This window comes from Grampus griseus (genome assembly GCF_964374135.1).
Source record: "Grampus griseus genome assembly, chromosome: 10".
NCBI lineage: Eukaryota > Metazoa > Chordata > Mammalia > Artiodactyla > Delphinidae > Grampus > Grampus griseus.
The window spans coordinates 96,007,326-96,027,828 of NC_139004.1; the positions used below are offsets into that span (position 1 = coordinate 96,007,326).

The following is a 20,503-nucleotide window of genomic DNA, read 5'->3' on the forward strand; positions in this document are numbered from 1 at the left end:
TTCTGGGAGGCAGGAACACAGCTCACACCAAGATGCCCTCTGACCTGGTCACCCCAAGTTCTTGCTCTTGTTCCCGTGGGCTGCCAGCCTCATTGCAGACCGCTTGGCTCTTTGGAAGTAAGCTAGGAAGGTCCAGAGGCTCTCTTTGCCTTGAGTTCTCTGTGCCTTTGTTACAGGTTTCCCAGTTCCTGGGCACAGGGAGGAAAAAAGCATCTATGGTTATCACCATGAGCTCTGGGAGCAGACAGAACAAGGTTCAATCCTGGCTCTGTCACTTCACTCTGTGCAACTACAGACAAGTTGCTAATCCTCTTTGAGCCTCAGCTTCCTCATCTGTGAAATGGGGATAATTAGAGTCCCTAACTCAGAGTTATTGGGAGGATTAAGTATGACCATCTTTGTAAAGGACTTCGCTCAGTACCTGGCCACATACCAAGAGTTTCATAAATGTGAGCTCTAATTCTTTCTAACGGAGGACTGTCTGGAGTCATTTATTTAGACACCCTGGAAGTTAGGCCACTGGAGTCTGATGTTTTAGGTAACAGAGAACTGTAATATCCAGCCAAACTGATCTTCTTTCCCCTCGGGGCCCATGTCTTTCCTATCGCCATGATCCCCATTCATCACCTTTTGCTGTAATTGCTTGTTTAACATCTGTCTTCCCCAGGAGAGTAGATCCTGTGAATTTTTTTTATCACTGCTGCATGCCCCACACCCAGCAGAGCTTTCGGTACAGAAAGAGATGTGCAGTGGCTGTTTGTCGCATGACTGAAAGACTGCAAAATCAATGGACCCATGGAATGAGACCACGTGACCAAATGAACCGCAGACCAAAAGACTGAATGACCCACTGAGTGACTGACTGAATGAATGAACAGATGAATGACTGAAATTAATCATCTACATTCAACGGATGATCTGAAAATACTTCCTAGCATGACAAAACACAAGACTACTAAATACAGGATTTTAACTTGGACAAGTAGGATCTTTGGGGGGATATAAAATAGTTGGTTTTCAGTATCTCAAGGAGTCCAATTCTTCCTCCCCGCTATCAGTGATGGGACGGGTGATAATACCCTACTGGAAAACATTACTCACTCCACACTCATGTGGCCCTCAAACTGCACATCCCTCCCCCACTCCATCATAACCCGGGATCTGCTTGACAGCGTCTGGCCTCGGCGTGTCTATCTGTGTCAGATGACATCATGGCCAAACGATGTTGTCTTGGGCTGTGAGAACAACTGGGAGAATCAAGAGGAAGCAGGCCCCAGATCTTTCAGTGACTAATTTCTGAAAACGAAGCATCTTCCCTGAAATCGCCCACCCCTTCTTCTGGGTGAACTCATCCAGTCTTTCCAGAAAGGCAGCTCAGGGGCAAGGCCTTGCTGGACTCCATCGGGGGGGTTTGGTGTCTTCATACCTTGTTCATCAGCCACAGGACACGCTCATCTTTCAGAAGCTCTGGAGTTCTGCCCACGGACGTCTGGACGTTGTGCTGCATTCCCAGAGGGCCTCTCAGGACATACACAGTTAGCCAGAGAAGATGCAAATTGTTTTTAAATGATAACCTGCCTCAAACTAACAGACTGAAAATGACCATTGGATGGTACTTTGACTATCCTATCCTCCTGAGAATCTGTGATTGTAACGAAATAACTGAAACACTTACTTAAGGCCATTTTCCTGCTGTGATGAAGGAAAGGACCCCCACATCCAGGCTGAGCAAAACCTTAAGGGGCCCTGGGAAGATTTTAAGTGAATGAAGCATGATGACTACCTACCTGAAACTAAGCAAACAGTAACTGCATAATAATTACATAGCCACCAGGTATCAAACACCTTCTCCATGCCAGGCGCTAGACAGCATGCTTTCTAGACATCAGCACATTTAACCTGCGTGGCAGTACTATAAGATTGGTATTATTGTTTCCATTTTACAGATAGGTAAACTGAGGCTCCCAGTAGGTGCCCAAGCAGGGATTTGACCCGAATCTGTCTAATATCAAAGCTGGTGCACCTACCCCTCTAGAGGCTGCACCACAGCCCACCGAGATAGGAGGGAAGGGTGACCGCCGACAAAGTGGAATAGAAGGGTGGGATGAAACTCAGGCAGGATAAAGTGGTACCTACAATCTGGAGGGGAGAAGGGGAAGAACTGAACACAGGACCACAGTTTTCTAATAGATCAACCGTCAACACGTGAGAAAAGGAGAGCCCTCCAAAGAGATTCCAAAGGCTGGAAAGAACAGATGGGTGACATCCTGGAGGGCAGATGTCAGCCCAAGGTAACCAAGCCCCTCCTAACAGTGAGCGCTGTCCAAAACTGCTGGAACTCTCTGGTCAGCAAATGACCTCTTGGACACGGAAAGCATTCAAGCACACAGCAGGAAACACCCTCGTGGGTGCCACAGAAGTGGGGACGGGGTACCTTGGAGGTCCTGTCCAACTCCCAGTCCCTCTGTTGGCTCTGGGGAAATGCTCACTAAGCATCTGACAATGTCACCCTTGTGTGCGCCCGACCACCATCTGCCGCAGACATGCAAGTAAAACAATCTTTGCAGAACCGGTCCATAGCAGTAGTTTCATCTCTCTCAGGACAGAGGAAGCAATCATGGGGAACCATTATGCTGACCCTACTTGTGATAAACAAGGAAGAATTGGGTGGATGTTAGAAGAGACAGGAATCTTGGGATTGTACATTGTACAACAGTACATTGTACTGTTTGCAATGGATTGGGTACATTCCCTTACTAAAGCTGGGTACCACCCTCTTGAAGTGGGGCTCCTCATTTCCATCTTACAGCTAGAACAATCTAAGAGAGAAGTTCATTTGCCCACGCTGCATCGCTAATAATTGGTTCAAACTCAGATATGCCTGATTTCAAAACCATCCCTCTTTTCTCCAAAGTACATGCTGAACCCAGGGAGGGGATGACTGAGCAGAGCCCTGAGAGCATGGCACTGAGGACAGGTAGGCTGTGAAGGGCAGAAAAGGAATGATAAGTCTGCAGCGTAGAATAAGACACAGGGAGCAGGTCAGAACGGGCTGCTCAGACAAGTTAATTTATAATCACTGAGGAAAGACAAGAAACACGAAATGGATCAAACCAGAAATCACCTCCTTCACAATTCAGTCTAATTTTGGCCTACAGCCCAAGCTACAAAACTGGTTCCAAATTGCCAATAATGCAGGTTCATAGACAGGACGTCAGGCATTTCAATCTGAACGAAACCCACATGTGTCAACTTTGCCCTCAAAGGTAACATATAAAAGCACCGTCACCATTTTTTTCCAGAGTACAGAATGATTTCAACATCCCATGAGGAGATGTTACCAGGTAACACAGGTTCACAAGGCTTTGGAAAATTAAAATGCCAACATGGCAGACAGAATGGAAAACACGATGATGAGAAAGGATGTTAATGACTACTTTAACTATACTGATTTTTATCTCCTCTCTGTTCCTTAAGTTCTCCTGGGAAACCGCGGTGCTACAAGGCTCCCCCCGACCTCTCGCTCATTAGAGATTTCACGATGGGTCGAACAGGCCTGATTTTCCCCATTATCTGGGGCGTTAAAGTTATTCTCAAATAGATTTTATTCTAAACAGTTGCGATAATTAGCTTGTTGAGGGTTACCTACAACTGGACCACAGGTTTTAAGTGTGTGTTGTGGGCACAGAGGGCTGAAATGCTTTTTATGTCTATGCTAGGGATTCAGACCCTACACCGTAGGAATTAAATGTGATGAACTCAGCCTGACACATGGAGAACAGCCCAAGAAATGGTTGCTGTTGCTTTAGCTGTTGTTTTGTAGTTTTTATTCATACCATCTTTGGAGTTTGACACATGTGGGTCCAATTTCAGGCTCTGCAACCAGCTACGTGACCTCAGGAAAATTATGTAACGTCCCTAGGGCTCAGTTTGCTCTACTGTAAAAGGGGGACAAGATCACCGCCTCAGGAAGGTGTTGGGAGGATGCAGTGAAATCGCTCAGGGACAGAGCCTGGCAGAGCTGTGCTGATGCGAGCTCAGAAAGGGCACTTGGACCAATTATCTTGCGCACATCCCTCGAAGCTGGGAATTCCCCCTTGGATAGGCCACTGTAAATCCTCCACCCCACCCCCTGCAAGCTCGTCCACCCGTCCCAGGACCCCCCTACCCCCAAGATCACAATCATTCTCAGGCTAGGAACTCAGAGCTGCACGTTTGCCCCTTAATCCTTAGTGAGTCATATCAACACCCTGGGCCAGTGTGCCAGGCCACACACAAGCATCAATATTTTGCTACCTACCGCTTAGTTGCAAACTCCACGCAGGTCAGCAAATTCCAGTGATTCCAGTTTAGGAAGAGGGTCCAACTCGGCAAATTGCTCCAGGTTCCCCAGTGTCTCACGCGCAAGCCTCATCCTCAAATACTCAAGACGAGCACCCTGTTCGCTGGGGCCTGGCACGGGAATGCTTCACGTTTGGAAGGGCCATCGGGGCCCAGACCCAGCTGCTGCACACAGCCCCGCATTCACTCCTCAAGCCATTTTCAGAAACCAGGGGACCGAGGCACAAGGGAGGGAGAGACCTCAAGTCACCATCACTAGCCGAAGACACTCCACGGTCAGTCTTCTCCTCGAGACTCACAAGCAGCCGGCAGAGCTGCCCAAGAGAAGGCTGCCAAGTTTCTGTCTTGCCTTTCCTAGCATCTCTATCTGGTTTTCCTATTCTAATTAATCGCTAAGCCTCAGATTCTTTTAACTAACTCACATGCCAAGAGCCAAAACGACAACGTGGGAGACCACAGGGCAGCCCGTATCGCCACAACCTAGGGAAGGGGTCCTCTCTAAAGCCCACTTTAGCTTCTGGGTCAGGGGGCTAGCTGGAAACACTCGAAGGGGGAACTGAAGGGGGTTTAACGAAAGGGCAAATCAACGAGGGAGAAAATAGCACCGTTCCATGAACCCACTTGGGAGAAGCAAGCATCCCGGGGCCAGCGACCACAGGAGGCAGGGACCACGCCCAGCCTGAAGGGGCAGAGGGAGAGAGCTGTCCCCAGGCTGACAGGAGCTGTGGTTGCAGGTGGAGTAACACGACCACCTCCAAAACCCAGGCCAATAGGGAAGAAGCGGGGAGATTTAAGACACCCACCTCTAATCTCGAACCGGGGCCTCCTGCGCTGGCTGAGCTGTGCATGAAGAACGCGGGTCGGCCTCCCAGGCCCAGAGCTGGAGGCGACAGGAAAAGGGGCTCTGGAGGGGTCACAGGGAACATCCAAAATGATCCCCAGCTGTCAGGAGTCCTATCTCTACGCCATCGTCCAGGCCGAGCCCTTACCCCGAAGCCAGGCATCTCCTGAATGACCCGTGTTGGGTGTGGATCCCAACTAGCCCTGAGGCTTGAGCAGCTCACATAACACAGCAGAGCTTCATTTTCTCATTTGTAAACGGGATTAACAATAGCTACCACCTGGGGTGGTCTTAAAGCTTAACCACATAAAACGCTGACGGGCACAGAAAAAACACCGAGCACCTGTTCACTTCCTTCCTACCACACAGACACATGCGTGCGTGCGCACGCAAACGCACCTGCGCACATAAACGCATGCGCGCGCACGCAAATACGCGTGCGAGCACACAAACGTACGCATGCGCACGCACACGCGCACGCACACGCACGCGCGCACACAGCGAGGATGGATAGACGGAAGGTAGCAGTAAATACTACACCTATGGAAATTATATGTGGAAAAGGTTCAGTCCGCCAGGACCATAACTAGAAAGTTCTCGTTGGTAAGAGTAAATGCTGCTTTCCAAAGGCCACACTCATGTAACTTACTGCCCCAGGAAGCGTTAAGAATTGAGGTGGGCTTCCCTGGTGGCGCAGTGGTTGTGAGTCCGCCTGCCGATGCAGGGGACGCGGGCCCGTGCCCCGGTCCGGGAAGATCCCACATGCCGCGAAGCGGCTGGGCCTGTGAGCCATGGCCGCTGAGCCTGCGCGTCCAGAGCCTGTGCTCCTCAACGCGAGAGGCCGCGACAGTGAGAGGCTTGCGTACCACAAAAAAAAAAAAAAAAAAAAAGAATTGAGGGGAGCAGATGTATTTCTTTTAAAAATAGGTACCAAACATCTTCTCCCCAGGAAGTAGCAGAGAAGTAAATCTTTTAACCATATCCAAGAGCGAAGAGGGTGATAGTATGTTGGTTTTCAATACACCACGAACTTAGCAACTTACAACGGTACTCGTTTATCATCCTGCCGCGTGGTTGTTGGCAGAATTCACCTCCTTACAGACGTGGAACTCGTGGCAGCGCATTTCTTTAAGGCCAGCAGGACAGAGGTAGAGATTTCCTCTGTCTCTGACTTCTGGCTCCTCCTGTGAACAGCTCACCTGATTAGGTCAGGCCCACACAGGACAGTCTCCCTATTAGGGACCTTAATTACATATGCAAAATCCCTTCACTTTGGCCATAAGACTCAACATCATCACAGGAGTGGAATCCCATCACCTTTGCCACATTCTGTTCGTTAGAAGCAAGTTAAGAGGTACCACCCACACTCACGGGGAAGGGATTATATAAGGGCCTGGGTCATTGGACAGCATCTTAGAATTCTGATACTACAGATGGTTATAGATGAACGTACGGATATGCCTTGTACGGCAAGAGGAATAAATATTGTTATCCTCATTTTTTTCAAGGACTCAGACACTCTTAAATATATTGCCCAAATCACTGAGCTCACCCCCGTGATGAAGCTGAAACACACACGGAGATTTTCTGGGTCTCAATCTCGTGCTCCTTCCACTCCCTCGTCAACCTGGCAAAGAAGGGAATGGCTCCATCGCACCATCAGGCGCAATACATATCTGATGTTCAGAGGAAATTGATCACGTGCTCCCAGTAACTAATGACAAATTTGAGTTGCAAGTGGCCTTGTGGATGACAGCAGCTACACCGCTTTCAGCAGAGCTAGAATCAAATGCGGGGCTCTGGACTCGTGACCCAGTGCTCCTTTGCAATGGACAGATCTTCTTGTGCGTTTCACTGTCCCTGTCAAAGACAGGCTCTAAGGCAGGAGGATAGCTGGGTCCCAGAATCATGTTTTGTTTTCATCCAGATGCTTTGGCCTTACAGGCAAAGCCTTTCTTGATCTAGGAGTCAGTCCATCCAAAAATCTGGAGAAGATTACATAGTTATTCTAAAATTAAAGTTACTGTAAGCATGGCAGGAAAGAAACCAAAAAATTCAAGTCGTGAACAATTCACATATATATGGTACAAATGATGGTCCAAGCTGATACACATTAAAATATATGATGCAGTTCATGGTATATTTATATCAATTAATACACATTAAAATATACTATGTGGTTCACGGATTATTGATATCTACCTACTCTTAAGTGTTCGGTGTTTTTAATGAAAACAATATGTTAACGAAAATCATAACCAAATAGAAGCCACCGTGCATGTTTGCATATTAAAACAACTAAGCCACATTTGCTACATTATAACAGTAAAAACATCATCTTTGTGAGCCATGATGATTGGGGATTTTCTAAATTGGCATGGAACTAAAAGATCTGGGTTCCAGGTTTTGCTTGGCCTCTTTCTAGCTCTCTTACTTTGAGGAAATCACTTTTCCCTCCCAGCTCAATGCTTGAAACACACATAGAAGGCCAGAAACTCAGTTGTGGGTTCCCAGCCTCTCAGCCTCACACTCTGATAATCAGAGGTTGTTAGTTACCAACTGAGTTTCTATTAGAAACTCCTGGGTGTCCTTGCTGTGAGTTAACTAGCAAATCAGATAGTGCCACTCCCCTACTTAAAGCTCTATAACACCCTGTCCAGTATGGTAGCCACTGGCCACGCACGGCTATTAAGCGTTTGCAAAGTAGCTGACCTTAGCTGGGACGCCCTGTAAGTATAAAATACGTACCAGGTTTCAAAGATGTAGCACAGAAAAAGAATATACAACATCTCAATAATGTTTTACATCATTCACAAGTGGATATGACACCATTTCAGATACATGGGGTTAAATATAGTTTACCTTTTTATAACTCTTTTTTAATGCGGCTATTAGAAAATTTTTAATGATATATGAGGCTCATATTATATCTCAGTGGGAAAGCACTGATCTATAGTTTCCTACTGTCCTCAGAAAAGAATTTAAATTCCTTGGGACTTTGCTGCTGGTGCAGTGGTTAAGAATCCACCTGCCAACCCAGGGAACTCAGGTTCAAGCCCTGGTCCGGGAGGATCTCACATGCCACGGAGCAACTAAGCCCGTGCGCCTCAACTACTGAGCCTGCACTCTAGAGCCTGCAAGCCACAACTACTGAGCCCTCGTGCCACAACTACTGAAGCCCTCGTGCCTAGAGCCCGTGCTCCACAACAAGAGAAGCCACCGCCATGAGAAGCCCGTACACCACAACGAAGAGTAGCCCCCGCTCGCTGCAAGTAGACAAAGCCCGCATGCAGCAACGAAGACCCAGTGCAGCCAAAAATAAATAAATAAAATAAATTTAAAAAAAAATTTAAAACTCCTTAACAGCATCCAAGGTGATCCAGTTCCCACAAGGTCTCCTCACAAATTCTCCTTGTCCCTCATTACTCTCCAACTGTAATGACCCTATGATCCCTCAGACACATCAAGCCCATGCCCACCTTAGGGTCCTAGCACTCATGACTCCATCCTTCTGGAATGTTCTTTCTGTGGCAACTCTGCTCATCGCCATGCTGACTCGAACTCCCTCTTTAGGTTTCATCTCACACATCACCTCCTCAGTCAGGCCTTCCTGGACCACCTGATCTCAAGGGACCACACATCCAGTGACTCACTCCTCCATTTATTTCCTCTGAGGCCCTCATTGCCATTCTTAGTTCCCTCATCTAATGATCTGTTCACCTGTTCCACGCCAGTCTCCCCCAACCAGAATAGAAGCTGTATGAGGGCAGGAACCTTTCCGGTCTTATTCAGTCTATGTCATATCTACAGCTCAGGGCCTCACCATTAGAGTTCTCAGCTCAATGTTTGTTGAATGCATGAATGAACAGTGAAAAGAGCATGAAACCCAGAGTCAAAAAGTCCCACTTAGGACAAACCCAATGACAAGGATAACGACACCATCACCTTGCTCTGAATGCTGACTCTTGTCCTGTAATCAATCCTTGACAGTCACTATGGGAGGCAGCGTGATAACTCAGAGGACACAGTCTGGAGCTAAAAGCCCTGAGTTTGAATTTCACCTCTGCCACCTGCTGGAGTATGACCTTGGATGGAACCCGTGACTGTCCCAAATCTCCATTTTCTCCCAGAGATATAATTAGAATTATTATGGAATAATTAGAATTGTACCACGGTTGTCTTGAAGGTCAAGTAAGATAAGAGCTTTGTGAATCAAAAAGCCCCAGTGAAATTGATCAGACCAAGACATTCCTGAAGGGGAAGAATTCTTTTATTTACCTGGGTGTCCCCAGCACTTAAAACAGGGCTTGGCTTGAGGTAGGCACCCCCAAAACTACTTGATGGATGAACGAAGGTTCTGATAAGCCCCAGCACCACCAAGCAATGAACCTTGGGGAAATCAGATCTCTTTGCTGTTCCAACCTGGAAAGATACCCCATTTTCTCCCAAAGAGAAGCAAAAGGACCCCAGAGATGGAGTGAGGCTGAGATATAATGGGCCCTATTGCCTCCATTTTCCAGAACAGTCTGGACTATAAGACTCTGTCCAGGTGTCCAGTCAAAACTCTGACTATAGGTCCCCTGGAACCTTTGGCTTGAGAGTAGGATTTAAAGAGTCAGAGTCAGCATCTTCAACTGAGAACAGACTAAGCACTACAGGAAGCAGGGAGCAGCTCTCTGCCTGCGACAGGTTCTTTTCCAGAAAGGAGAGACAAGGCCATCCAAGCAGTAGCTTCTTTTTCTTTTCTTTTTTTAATTAATTAATTTATTTTTGGCTGTGTTGGGTCTTCGTTGCCACGTGCAGGCTTTCTCTAGTTGTGGTGAGCAGGGGCCACTCTTCGCTGCGGTGTACATGCCTCTCACTGCGGTGGCCTCTCTTGTGGAGCACGGGCTCTAGGCGCGCGGGCTTCAGTGTTGTGGCTCGCGGGCTCCAGAGCACAGGCTCAGCAGTTGTGGCACGAGGGCTCAGGTGCTCCGTGGCACGTGGGATCTTCCCGGACCAGGGCTTGGACCCGTGTCCCCTGCATTGGCAGGCAGATTCATAACCACTGCGCCACCAGGGAGGCCCCCAAGCAGTAGCTTCTGATACTCATATTCTGAGAAAGAGCCACAATACCTGCTTCCTTAATTGAAACTGTAGCCAAGGGTAAAAATAAGAAGAGGGGAAGACTGTCTTTTTTGGAGCTAAACAGTGTTACAGTTCATAAAAGTCAAATTATTCCATGGAACAATAATTTCTCAAAATGGGGCAGGGAGGGTGGCTGGGAAGAGAGTGGGAAATGACTTCACTGGGTAGGCTTCTGCCTAGTTTGCAAGGGATAAAGCCCGCCTTTGTTATTCTCCTGGCTTCTGTTCCCACAGCTCTGAAGTCTAAAGGCTTCTGGCAGGACATCCCAGTTCAACACCATTGTTTCTAGGATTTGCTACTGAAAGGGCTATTCATGTGGAAACCTCTCCCAGTCCAGGCTTCCGTCCGTCAGCCACGGTTAATTTACACTCTGGTTTAATCATGCAGCCCACCTAGGAAATTTGGACAAACCAGACTAGGGGTGGCACTGAGCCATCTCTCCCAGTCCCACCTTGCCAGCTCACTGCTGGTTCAAAGCCAGAACGCAACCTCCATTCATTCCCCAGATGTGTTCTGAGCATCAGTCATGGGCTAGGTGTCGGGGCTACAGGTGGGAGCAAGCGAGACAAACACTAATCAGAGCGGAAATCCATGAAAGGAGAAAAAGATCATCCCGTGTCTCGGAAAACAGGAGTCACAGATAGAAAGCCCTTTCCAGGAATGTGAAAAAGAACCACAACTTGGGATCACGGGTCAAGATTCGGGATTGCTGAGGATGATGATGTGTTAAGAACCAAACTGGAGGAGGCTTTAAGAAGGAAAGCATCTCCAATAAGAGAAAAAGCCCTAGAAAGTGACCTGCAGCTTCCCTGTCCCCTCACATCAGTCCCACACGACGTACTTTGAAACCACCCTGCATTCTTGCAGCCGGGTTTTATTTTAGCCCACTTGAGCCCTGGTTTCCAGCAGGGGGGCACTGCCAATGTGGGTTACAGGACGGAAACCTCATGACAGAGTACTCTCTTGTCTGGGAAAAAGGTGAAAAGGGGCTGTGTTTAATCCTCTGTCTAGGCTGGGAAAATGGCTCTGGGAACCCAGGTCTGTGGAACTGGCTTAACAGATGTGGGTTATAGGCAGACAGCATGACACAGTGAGACCTGGCCGATTTTGTCTTCTAGGACTTGTGATGTTAGATGTTGCAAGAGACTTCCTCCCAAGGATGTGAGAAATCCACAGATGGAATCTTGCTTGTCCAGACCTGCATGACTCAATTAATCTAAAAAAATAGGAATTTCCTAGTTTATGGCTTGTTATCCTGTGTTCCTTCTCCCCAGATGAGCTCTCAGGCTCCCTCTCTCAGGTTAAAGCCTTCCTGAAGACTTCGCCTTTGTCCCAGTGACCCTCTCTGATCCTATTCCCTCCTCTGTTAAATGGGAGTGACAATCATCTCATTATCATGGTAGCAATAGCAATACCTGAGATGATTACTAGACAACAATGAGAAAATATGACTACAGGAGTGAAGATGTACATGCTGCCACTTATAAAATCAGGACAGTGTTCTCTTCCTCCCTGAACGGGGAGGACTGACACGAAAGCAAGTTATAAAAGGCAGAATAATACTTTACAAACATTAAGTTTAAAACACAAATCACAACTCACTGCAATCTCACCTCCTCTCCGATGATTGGAAAACTTGCCCAGGTTTGGGAAAAGCTAGCCAGCTTAGTCAAAGCTGCTGCACGCCACCTGCCCACCCCTCTACCACAAGGCAGAAAGGGTGGGCAGGGGAACACAGCTCAGCATTTATTTTTGGACCCAGCTCACTAAAAATACCCGAGCCTTCCTGTTTGATCACTCTCCCTTTTGACCTGAATGGATCGCGGGGCCGGCGGCCCGCCCCACCCTCTGCCCATTGTCCTTTAAAGGAGAAGGGCGTGGGGACGGATTCCTGCCGCTCAGGGACAGATGTGCGCCGCCCGGGCAGGCAGGGGCCGCGGCCGCACTGACGTAAGGGCAGCGCTCACTCAGCTGCAGCCTCCCTGCCGGACCCAGACCAACCGAAGGGAGGGGGGAGCCGTGCGCTGGGATTGGCTGGCCAAGCGCGAGCGCCCGCGCCGATTGGCTGGCGAGGTTTTAGAGGGAGTCCCGCTCTCCAATTAAAGGGCCCCGCCGCGCCGGGCTGCGAGCAGAGCTCGCCCTGGGCCAGCGATCCTGGCCATTCAGCCACCACTGTCCCCGCTGCGCGCCCTCGCGCCTCTGCCTGAGAAGCCAGGCGCTGTTTGTCCACCCCAGAAGAGGATGGCAAAGGTGGCCATGGACCTCAACCCAGGAGTTCAGAAGGTGAGCTGCGATCTGTCTGTACTTACCCAGATTCTTTCTTTGCCCGTTTCCCTCTCCTCTGTGTTTGAGGCGGCTTACCTAGAAGTAAGGAGAAGGAAATTCATTAAATTCCGAGACTTAACAGAAAATAGGAAAGCTGGGAATACATGTTTGAGCTAACAGGCACACCCCCCAAATTTTACTCTTAAAGGTCGTCGTGTAAAGTTTTTGCCAAGGATCTTAGTTCTCTGATGATGCTAATTAAAATTTAAATAAGGTAAAACTTTTTCTGAAATGGTAATTCTCTGGTCTGTAGTGGGGGGAAGACCCTACCTTCCCCCTCCTGTGATTGAGGTGAAGGTTTGGGGAGGGGGTTATATTTACTCACAAGGAATCTCCCTTTTTGCTGTCATCCTAGCGTTTTGTGTTTTTCAGACACACACACACACACACACACGCACGCACGCACGCACGCACGCACGCACGCACACACACACACACAGAGTTTCTTTAGTTGCCGATATTGGCACTGGCAGCAACTCCAGCACACGGGAACTAATTTCTGTCCCCAGGGTCTGCACGTTTCCCTTTCAAGAAGGGCTGGCCGGGAGCCCAGAAGGTCACGGGTGAATTACTGCCTGAGGGGCCTGCAGCTGTGCCCTAGCTCCAACCACCGCCAGTTACGTACCTGCAGGCAGTTGGGAGGGGGCACAGGCCGGAGGCTTAGAGGACCTGTGAGCTGGAAGGAAGCCGAGCGTCACAGAGAGTTGCTCCCAGCAGGCAGCAGAGCCTCAGGAAAACCTTTGGCATCGAAACCCCAGCCCTGCCACCTTTTAGCTGCATCACAATGACCGAGTCCCTTTTCTGAGCCTCAGTTCCCTTGTTTCCTATGGGGGGATGATAGGTCCCACCTCCCTCACAGAAGCAGTAACAGCGATGGTACCCTGTAGGGTCATCTCCCAAAGAAAACTTGGTCTTACAGGGCAAATTCCTCTTTAGACATTTGCCATTACCAGAGGCGTGGGGGGTGGGGGGGTGGAGGGGGGCGTGCAGGAGTAGAATGAGAAGGGGGAAAAAAAAAAAACCTATGTCAGAATCAAGATGCAAGCCAGCCACTTAGAGGTGCAGGATTCACGCATCTGATTTCCAGCTACGCCACTGCATGGCTGGCCTGCCCCAGACTCGCATACAGAGAGTGCATGAGACCCTTCTGAATGTGTACACCAGGGCAGACTTCATCAGGGCATCTCTCTGGAATGTACCTGCCCCCATTGCTTTTGCCAGACTGTGTGCAGAACCAGTCACCTCTCCTCCTTTGGAATTCTCACCGCATGTTAGACCTTGGTAAGATACCCGGTAATTTCTACCACCAGTGAGCCAGGCACACACTGCTCTCACTTCTCTACCCACCTTTCTAAACTCCTGGAGGACAAACCTTTCTCTCTCATCTCTGTCCTGATGCAGCACGCCACGCACAGCAGGACTCAATCAACTACAAGTGAACGGGCTAAGACCGTGGTGTTCTCGGACAGTACAATTCGTGCATTACTGTTTTCTAACTTGTGGCGGCAACCGGGATATTTGTGTGTCTGAACTGCCTCCCCAAATTCAGCCAACGTAAAAGAGTTCAGAGCTAAAGGGGCAGCGTCTCACTGTCCACTGGAAAATCAGATGGTTCGGGGTGCTTTCACTACAAGCTAGTGGACGGTTAGTGGGTGAAGGGAAACAGGATACACGGAACACCCCTCCTCAGCACCAGCCCTGGCCACCGCTCGGAGGAAGGCTTGCTTTTACTTTCCTTTGCATGGGAGCGTGTGATTATCTGGATTAGAGGTGGAACACAGCCTCCGACCTGTCACCCTCTAGTGCCAACTTCCTTGGCCTGCAAAGCGTTTATTTTCCATTTAGATCCAATTACAGGCTTAGCGGAAGAATGTGGTGGGTAGAGATGAAAGGGCGGGTATTTTTTACCCTTTGGGACTGTGACAGAGGAGGATGACCACTTGGTTGATTAACCCATGTCATCAACTCAGAAAGTCAAGAAAAGGGAAGGGAACGGGGGGAAAGCGCCACTTGCTTTTGTATAAGCTTGTGCTTCCTGAGCTGTACAGCGGTGATTAAACACTGGGTCACGTCAACAGCACGCTGCACAACTTTTATTGCATAATTTACTTTCAAAATCTGCAACAGTGGGGGTTTTCTAACATCTGGCTTCAGGAGGCATAATCACACTTAGGCATTCTGAAACAATTTCATAGCCCCTTAGAGCTTCAAGGGACCTGTTTACAAAATGAGAAATGATTTCAAATGGGCTACAAGCTGACTCCACTGCCCTGCCCCCAAAGGGATGGGCGCTGCAGGGAATCCCTAGCAGCTGGAAAGTCAGAAAAAAAGTCTTCAAGAGAGAGAATATAAAATCCCAAACCTGGAGTAGGCTTTGAGACCATCTATCCAATTCCAGGCAGACAGGGGGACTGGCCGTGGGTCACATCCATAGTTCGTGGCAGGGCGTAGAAATAGTTCCCTACGTCCTCTCATCTGTGCTGAGTCGAACGCTCCCGTTGGCGGCTCTTGAGTCATGATTTGTTTTTCAACTGGGAAAGAGGTTTCCTAGCATGGAGAGTTTCCCTGAGAATCAGGAACTAGCCACCATGCCCTGGTAACAAAAAGCCTGGAAGGCCAAATGCCATTTCTCTTGGTGGAATCAACCACCACTGTGGATGTGTTCTTCTCTTGTTTATTAAGCAGTTAGTATTCTTGTAACCAGATCTGGGTTCAAATCCCAGCTCCACCACTTACTAGCTGTGTGCTCTTGGGTAAGCTTCTGAGTCTGCGTCCTCATCTGAAAATTGGGAGACACTAAAAGCGTCTCCCTCCCAAGGGGCCCATGATCATGAAATGAGCTGATGCTTACAAAGAGCTCAGCACATGAGCGCAAATAGATGTAGCCATTGTTATTGTCAGTGGTGGTTGTGTATTTCAGTGGGTGTGTGATTGCTGAAAGGAGTCTTTTGGGGAATGAAGGACATGCTCTTTTTTCTTCAGCTGACTGGCCCATCTGACGGGTAACTAATTTTCATTCGGCTGAGCGAAAGCCAGCTGCTCAGCTTTGATAACCTACAGCAATGACCGATGACCTTGTCTTCATCCTAGCCCAACAGATACAAAATCTGCTTACACAACAGAGGTCATCAGTCACTGAGCATTTCACTCTGGAGTGCTGGAATGGTAGGCCTGGAAGCAGACACAGAGCTCTTTTCACTTTATAGATTAGGAAACTGAGACCCATACAGGTCAAGCCCCTTCTCTGAGATTGCTAAGAAGGTGGGCCAGGGCCCATTAGGCTCTGTAAGAATACAGGCCCCTTGGCTGCCAAAGAGCCATTTGCAGGAGTTTGGAAAGGACTAGAACAAAAAGATCAGAGAGCACGTTCACTGCTGACTGTGAGTGTGCCAGTGGACCGGCTCCGGAGGGTTCTATTTCTCACCCCTCAGCACCATGTCAGAGGAGCATGAAAGACTGGTTCGTCCTAGTGCATTGCCAGGTTCAGCTGGGCGTCCCCCTCCACGCTTCTCCACGTCACGTCCCTCCTGGCTTTCCTGTCCTCCAGCTCTGCCCTCCCCTCCATAATTCAAGCCCTTCCTGCTTTCACCTCCAGTTCCTGCCGCGTGCAAAACTGCTGGCACACTGCCTGGGCCAGCCAATCCAACATCAACACGGCTCCTCGAGAATTGTCCTTGGCTTCCTCCATCTTAGAAATATATTAAGCTGTCACTTAAAGACTTTAATAGCCAAGCCATTGGATACATGCCCATAGGTGTATAAACAACTTGGCCCAAAGAGAGCCATATTAAAAAAAAGAAAGAGAAAGAAAGAGAAACAAAGAAAGAGAGAGAGAGAGAAAGAATGAGAGAGAGAAAGAAAGAGAGAGAAAGAAAAAGAGAGAGAGAAAGAAAGAAGGAAAGAAAGAAGGAAGGAAGGAAGGAAAGAAAGAAGGAAAGAAAGAAAGAAAAGAAAGAAAGAAAAAGAAAGAAAGAAATTATCCAAGTCCTTCTTAAAGATCTCCCCAAACAGATGCTGAAGCCACTGCTTGTAAGTTGCAGATGCTTGTCATGTGCAGACACGTCCGAATATATGGGGTTGCAGTTGACAGCTGACTTGCACCAATGCGTCCACCCCCGGAGGTGGTGGAAGGCAGGGAAAGGTACCTCGCAGGTCATCTCTCGGCTTTATTCTAAGCCATCTCAGCTCCAAGGCCTTCTCCCGGCCCAGGGCTTACCAACAGTTCTACAGGCAGGACAGGGGAAAAATGACTCTGGTATTCCCCTCTGGATCCCATGGTATCCCTTACGGATCTTCCCGTAGTTTGATCTTCTCTCCATGTTAACTGACTAAAGGTGACGAGGGAGAAAAAGAATGGGCTAGATTCAGCAAAGGCCTGGGGACCAGGAAGGAGGGACAGGTGCACAGACTCACATGGGCATCTTCCTTTCCCACCCCCGCTCCTGCTACTTCCGGTGAGGGTAAGTCAGGAGCAGAGAAGTCAGGGAATAGTTCCTCCTGTAACCCCCCCGCTAGGGTCAACTGGGCTCCACAAGAGGTATTCCATTTGACTGTGGCAAGGAGAATCTTTCCTTCCAACTTGCACATTCAAAATAGTGTCTGTATAATAAAGTGGAAATCTGTCCTGATAAGCACAGACCCTGGGAGTTCTTATCTCCCCAGTGTTTATCCGACGCCATTTAAATATGTATCATAAGAAAAGTTTTCTGGCTGAGCCAGGGGTCGAGTCATTACAGTAACCGCAAGCACTTACCGGTGACTTTGGGTAGGTCACTTTCCCTAGGAAGTGGCCGACCTTGAATGAGAACTGGGCTTCGTTCCCCCTGCAGTCCGCTGACCTCTCCTGGATACCACACTGTCTCCCAAATAACACATGATTATGGGAAAACAGGGCTAAAACTCAGTTTCACTGAAAGCAGAATTGGGGAACAGCTTTTCGGGACCTCCAGAAAGAAGAGACAGCTGCTGCTCTCTAAGTGGCTTTGTTTGGAAGTATCCCCCTCTTCCCTTTCATTTGCTAATAGAAGAGGATTTGGCTGGCAGCTGCCGTGACCCCACCAGATGCAGGGCCACCAGCTACTTGTACAGGAGACCCTCAAGATCGAACCGTTTCCTTAACGCAACATTGGGGCTATCCTGAACCCATTGTGGGAGCTGAGCACATATCCATGGCACAGATCTGCAGATGCTCCAGAAATGCTGTCTAGATAGCTTTTCTAGAAAGAGTAAAACAAGAAGTCAGGTCTTCTATGTGGGCCAAGACTCTCTTAGTGGCAGAAACTTGTATTTCGTATCAAGCCTAAATATTTAATGTGGAAATCCAGTTGCTCACTGTCTGCTCTTTTATATGAGACGTGTTTACGTGTTTTCTCAGAAAGGATGTGCTGGTCTTACTTTCATCATCTATTTGGGCTCTTGTCCCCTAAGGATCTGCAGGAAGACTCATCTGTTCTCTGTTAGGGTGGACAAGTTTGGGGAAGGGCACAACAAAGGAAGGAAAGATGTCTTTTGAGTACACTCAGGATGCTTGACGTCTTCTCACATCCTATCTCTCTTCGCCTTTAGGACTACTGTGCAAAAATATTAATATCCTTTTTACACATGAGTAAATGAACGCTAAGGGTTTAAATGACTTGCCTAAGATCATATGATGACAAGTTAAGAACTCGTACCCGGTCTTCTCTGATTCCAAAACTGAAGCTCTTTCCACTACAGGAGGAAACCAGAGGCTTTCATCAGAAGCCGAAGTCTGGTGAAGGACTAGGATTATTACTACAGGCTTCACACAGAGATCAAGGTCTTCCTACACATTGACAGTGTGATTCAGGAATGGCCCAGCATTTGCCAAAGGTTACCAGGCATCTGCGCCTCTCTGCTAGTTCTCGGCCACGGCCAGGTGTATACCATCACCCACGCCAAGGCAAAGCTACTTCCCAGATAGAGAAGAAGGACTTTCTAGATTTCTCCCTTCCTGGGTTTCTAGAAGTCTGAACAGTTTCTAGAACTGTCTAGAGAGAAAGCTGGTAGAGAGACAATCTAAAGAATCATACAATATTATCCAGAAATTACTGAAGAAGCAATGATACTTGACAAAAAAAAATCCTAGAGATCCAAGTTCCAGAGCTTCCAGGAAATTCTATCCTGGGGATAAGCTTGGCCTCTGGAATGTATATCTCTACGTGCCTGGTCAGCCTGACTCACGGTCTACCCAATAACACGGGACTCAGGACCAAGCAAAACAGCCCAAGCCCCCACCAGGACATGCTTTAAAAGGAAATAAGATTGCCGAGGGAGAAGAAACCAAAGGCTGTATTTGGCAAGTCACTCTTCTGAAGGACAAAGTTAGTGCCACGGTCCAGCCCATGGCGGCTGTTTCAAATCCACATGATATGTGCATGGACTGATTTTTTTTTTCCTCCTATTTTAAAACATGGGGTCCTTAAAATTAATCTTTGGAGAAAATGTGAAGGAATCCTTATATAAAAGAGCTGAGACAGATCTAGTGGTCTGCTTGGTCAATCCCTTCACGTGGCAGACGGGACATGCGGGGAAAATGTCACATCCAAAATTTACATGGGACACAGCAGAGATGCACTGACTCACAGCATCTTTTAAGAATGAAGGAGAAAAGGGTATCTTCTCTCTTCCGTCACTTCCATGGCCATGGTACCCTGACTTCGTGTCACCCTCACACCTTCAAAGCTCAGAAGGTCAGGTGAACATTCTGGCTGTGAACGTAGCTTTGGCCACATGGTTCAGAGGCCATTTGGAGAAGTGGCTAAACATGCAGCCTTTGCAAGCGTGGAGATCTAGACGTGACACGTAGTTCTGACATTTCCTAGGTCTGCAACCAAGTTGCTTGTCCTCTCTGGACCTCTAGTTCCTCATTTGAGAAAGAGAATTAATAACAGTGCTATATTTAAGCAGGAGTCTAATGAGATAAAGCAGGTAAAGGGCCTGGATGCGTAGTACGTTCTGAAAATAATCCTGCCTCCTGCTATTGGTATGCCCTCTCATCAGCCCAGTGCAGAAATCCCATAGGTAGTTAAGTGCTAGAACATGGAAGACCAAGTTCAGCTCACTGACGTCACAGGTGGCTTCTAAGGTATCAGACTGCAGGAGCTTCTCTTTGTAGCTAAACTTAGACCTGGCCATAAATAGACTCTGGTCACATCGTCTGCAAAAATCATGACAATGGCAACAATTTGCCTTGGGAGTGTGGTTGCCACACTTGCAAAAAGCAGCCCTCGCCTTTGCTGAGACCACTCGTTGGCCCCAGCTGGGTGATCTGACCCAGGCACTTACCCTCGCCAAGGCCTCGGATGTCTTGCTTATAAGACAGGGTAACAGTCACCCATTTCTTCATTTAGCAGATATTTATTTAGTACCTATTATGGGCTGAGCACTCAGTACAGGGCAATGAATAAGAAAGTTTTGGTTCCTGCCATGTTAACTTGAGTCCAGTGCAATGTGTTTTACATGACAGTAAGAGAAGAACCAAATAATGGCAGTGTTTTTTCACTCTGTGTGTTCCTTGACCTCCCCCATCACACACACACACCCCTCTTCCTCCTCTTTTGCTGTCTACCCTCAGATTTCAGCACTGCACACATCTGAGCCACTCCCAACCTCAGTCATCTCTACAGTGTAACAGTGAAATAAGTACGACAATTCTGCCCCCAGCTGTTGCATTTTAAACAGGGCACTGAGTGAAGAGAAGTCTGAGGCAAGGGGGCTAGTGGCAGCTCTCACGTACCACTGGTAAGCAGCGGCCCCATCAGCCCCCTCGCCACTGGCGGTAGACCGGTTGTCTGTGCTCAGCCCATGTTCTCAGGCAGCTCAACACCCCAGGCTCTCTCCTTCCTGGTG

At 48.3% G+C, this 20,503-nt stretch overlaps 1 protein-coding gene across 1 annotated transcript in view; it reads left to right on the top strand.

The window, feature by feature from the left end:
• The first annotated feature begins 12,419 nt into the window (after positions 1-12,419).
• LMCD1 (LIM and cysteine rich domains 1) overlaps positions 12,420-20,503 on the top strand; it is a 57,819-nt gene continuing 49,735 nt past the window's right edge. The window contains exon 1 of the mRNA XM_082662847.1: positions 12,420-12,592. Within this exon, the coding sequence (XP_082518973.1) occupies positions 12,551-12,592 (42 nt within the window). The 5' untranslated portion in view covers positions 12,420-12,550. The remainder of the gene's footprint in view (positions 12,593-20,503) is intronic.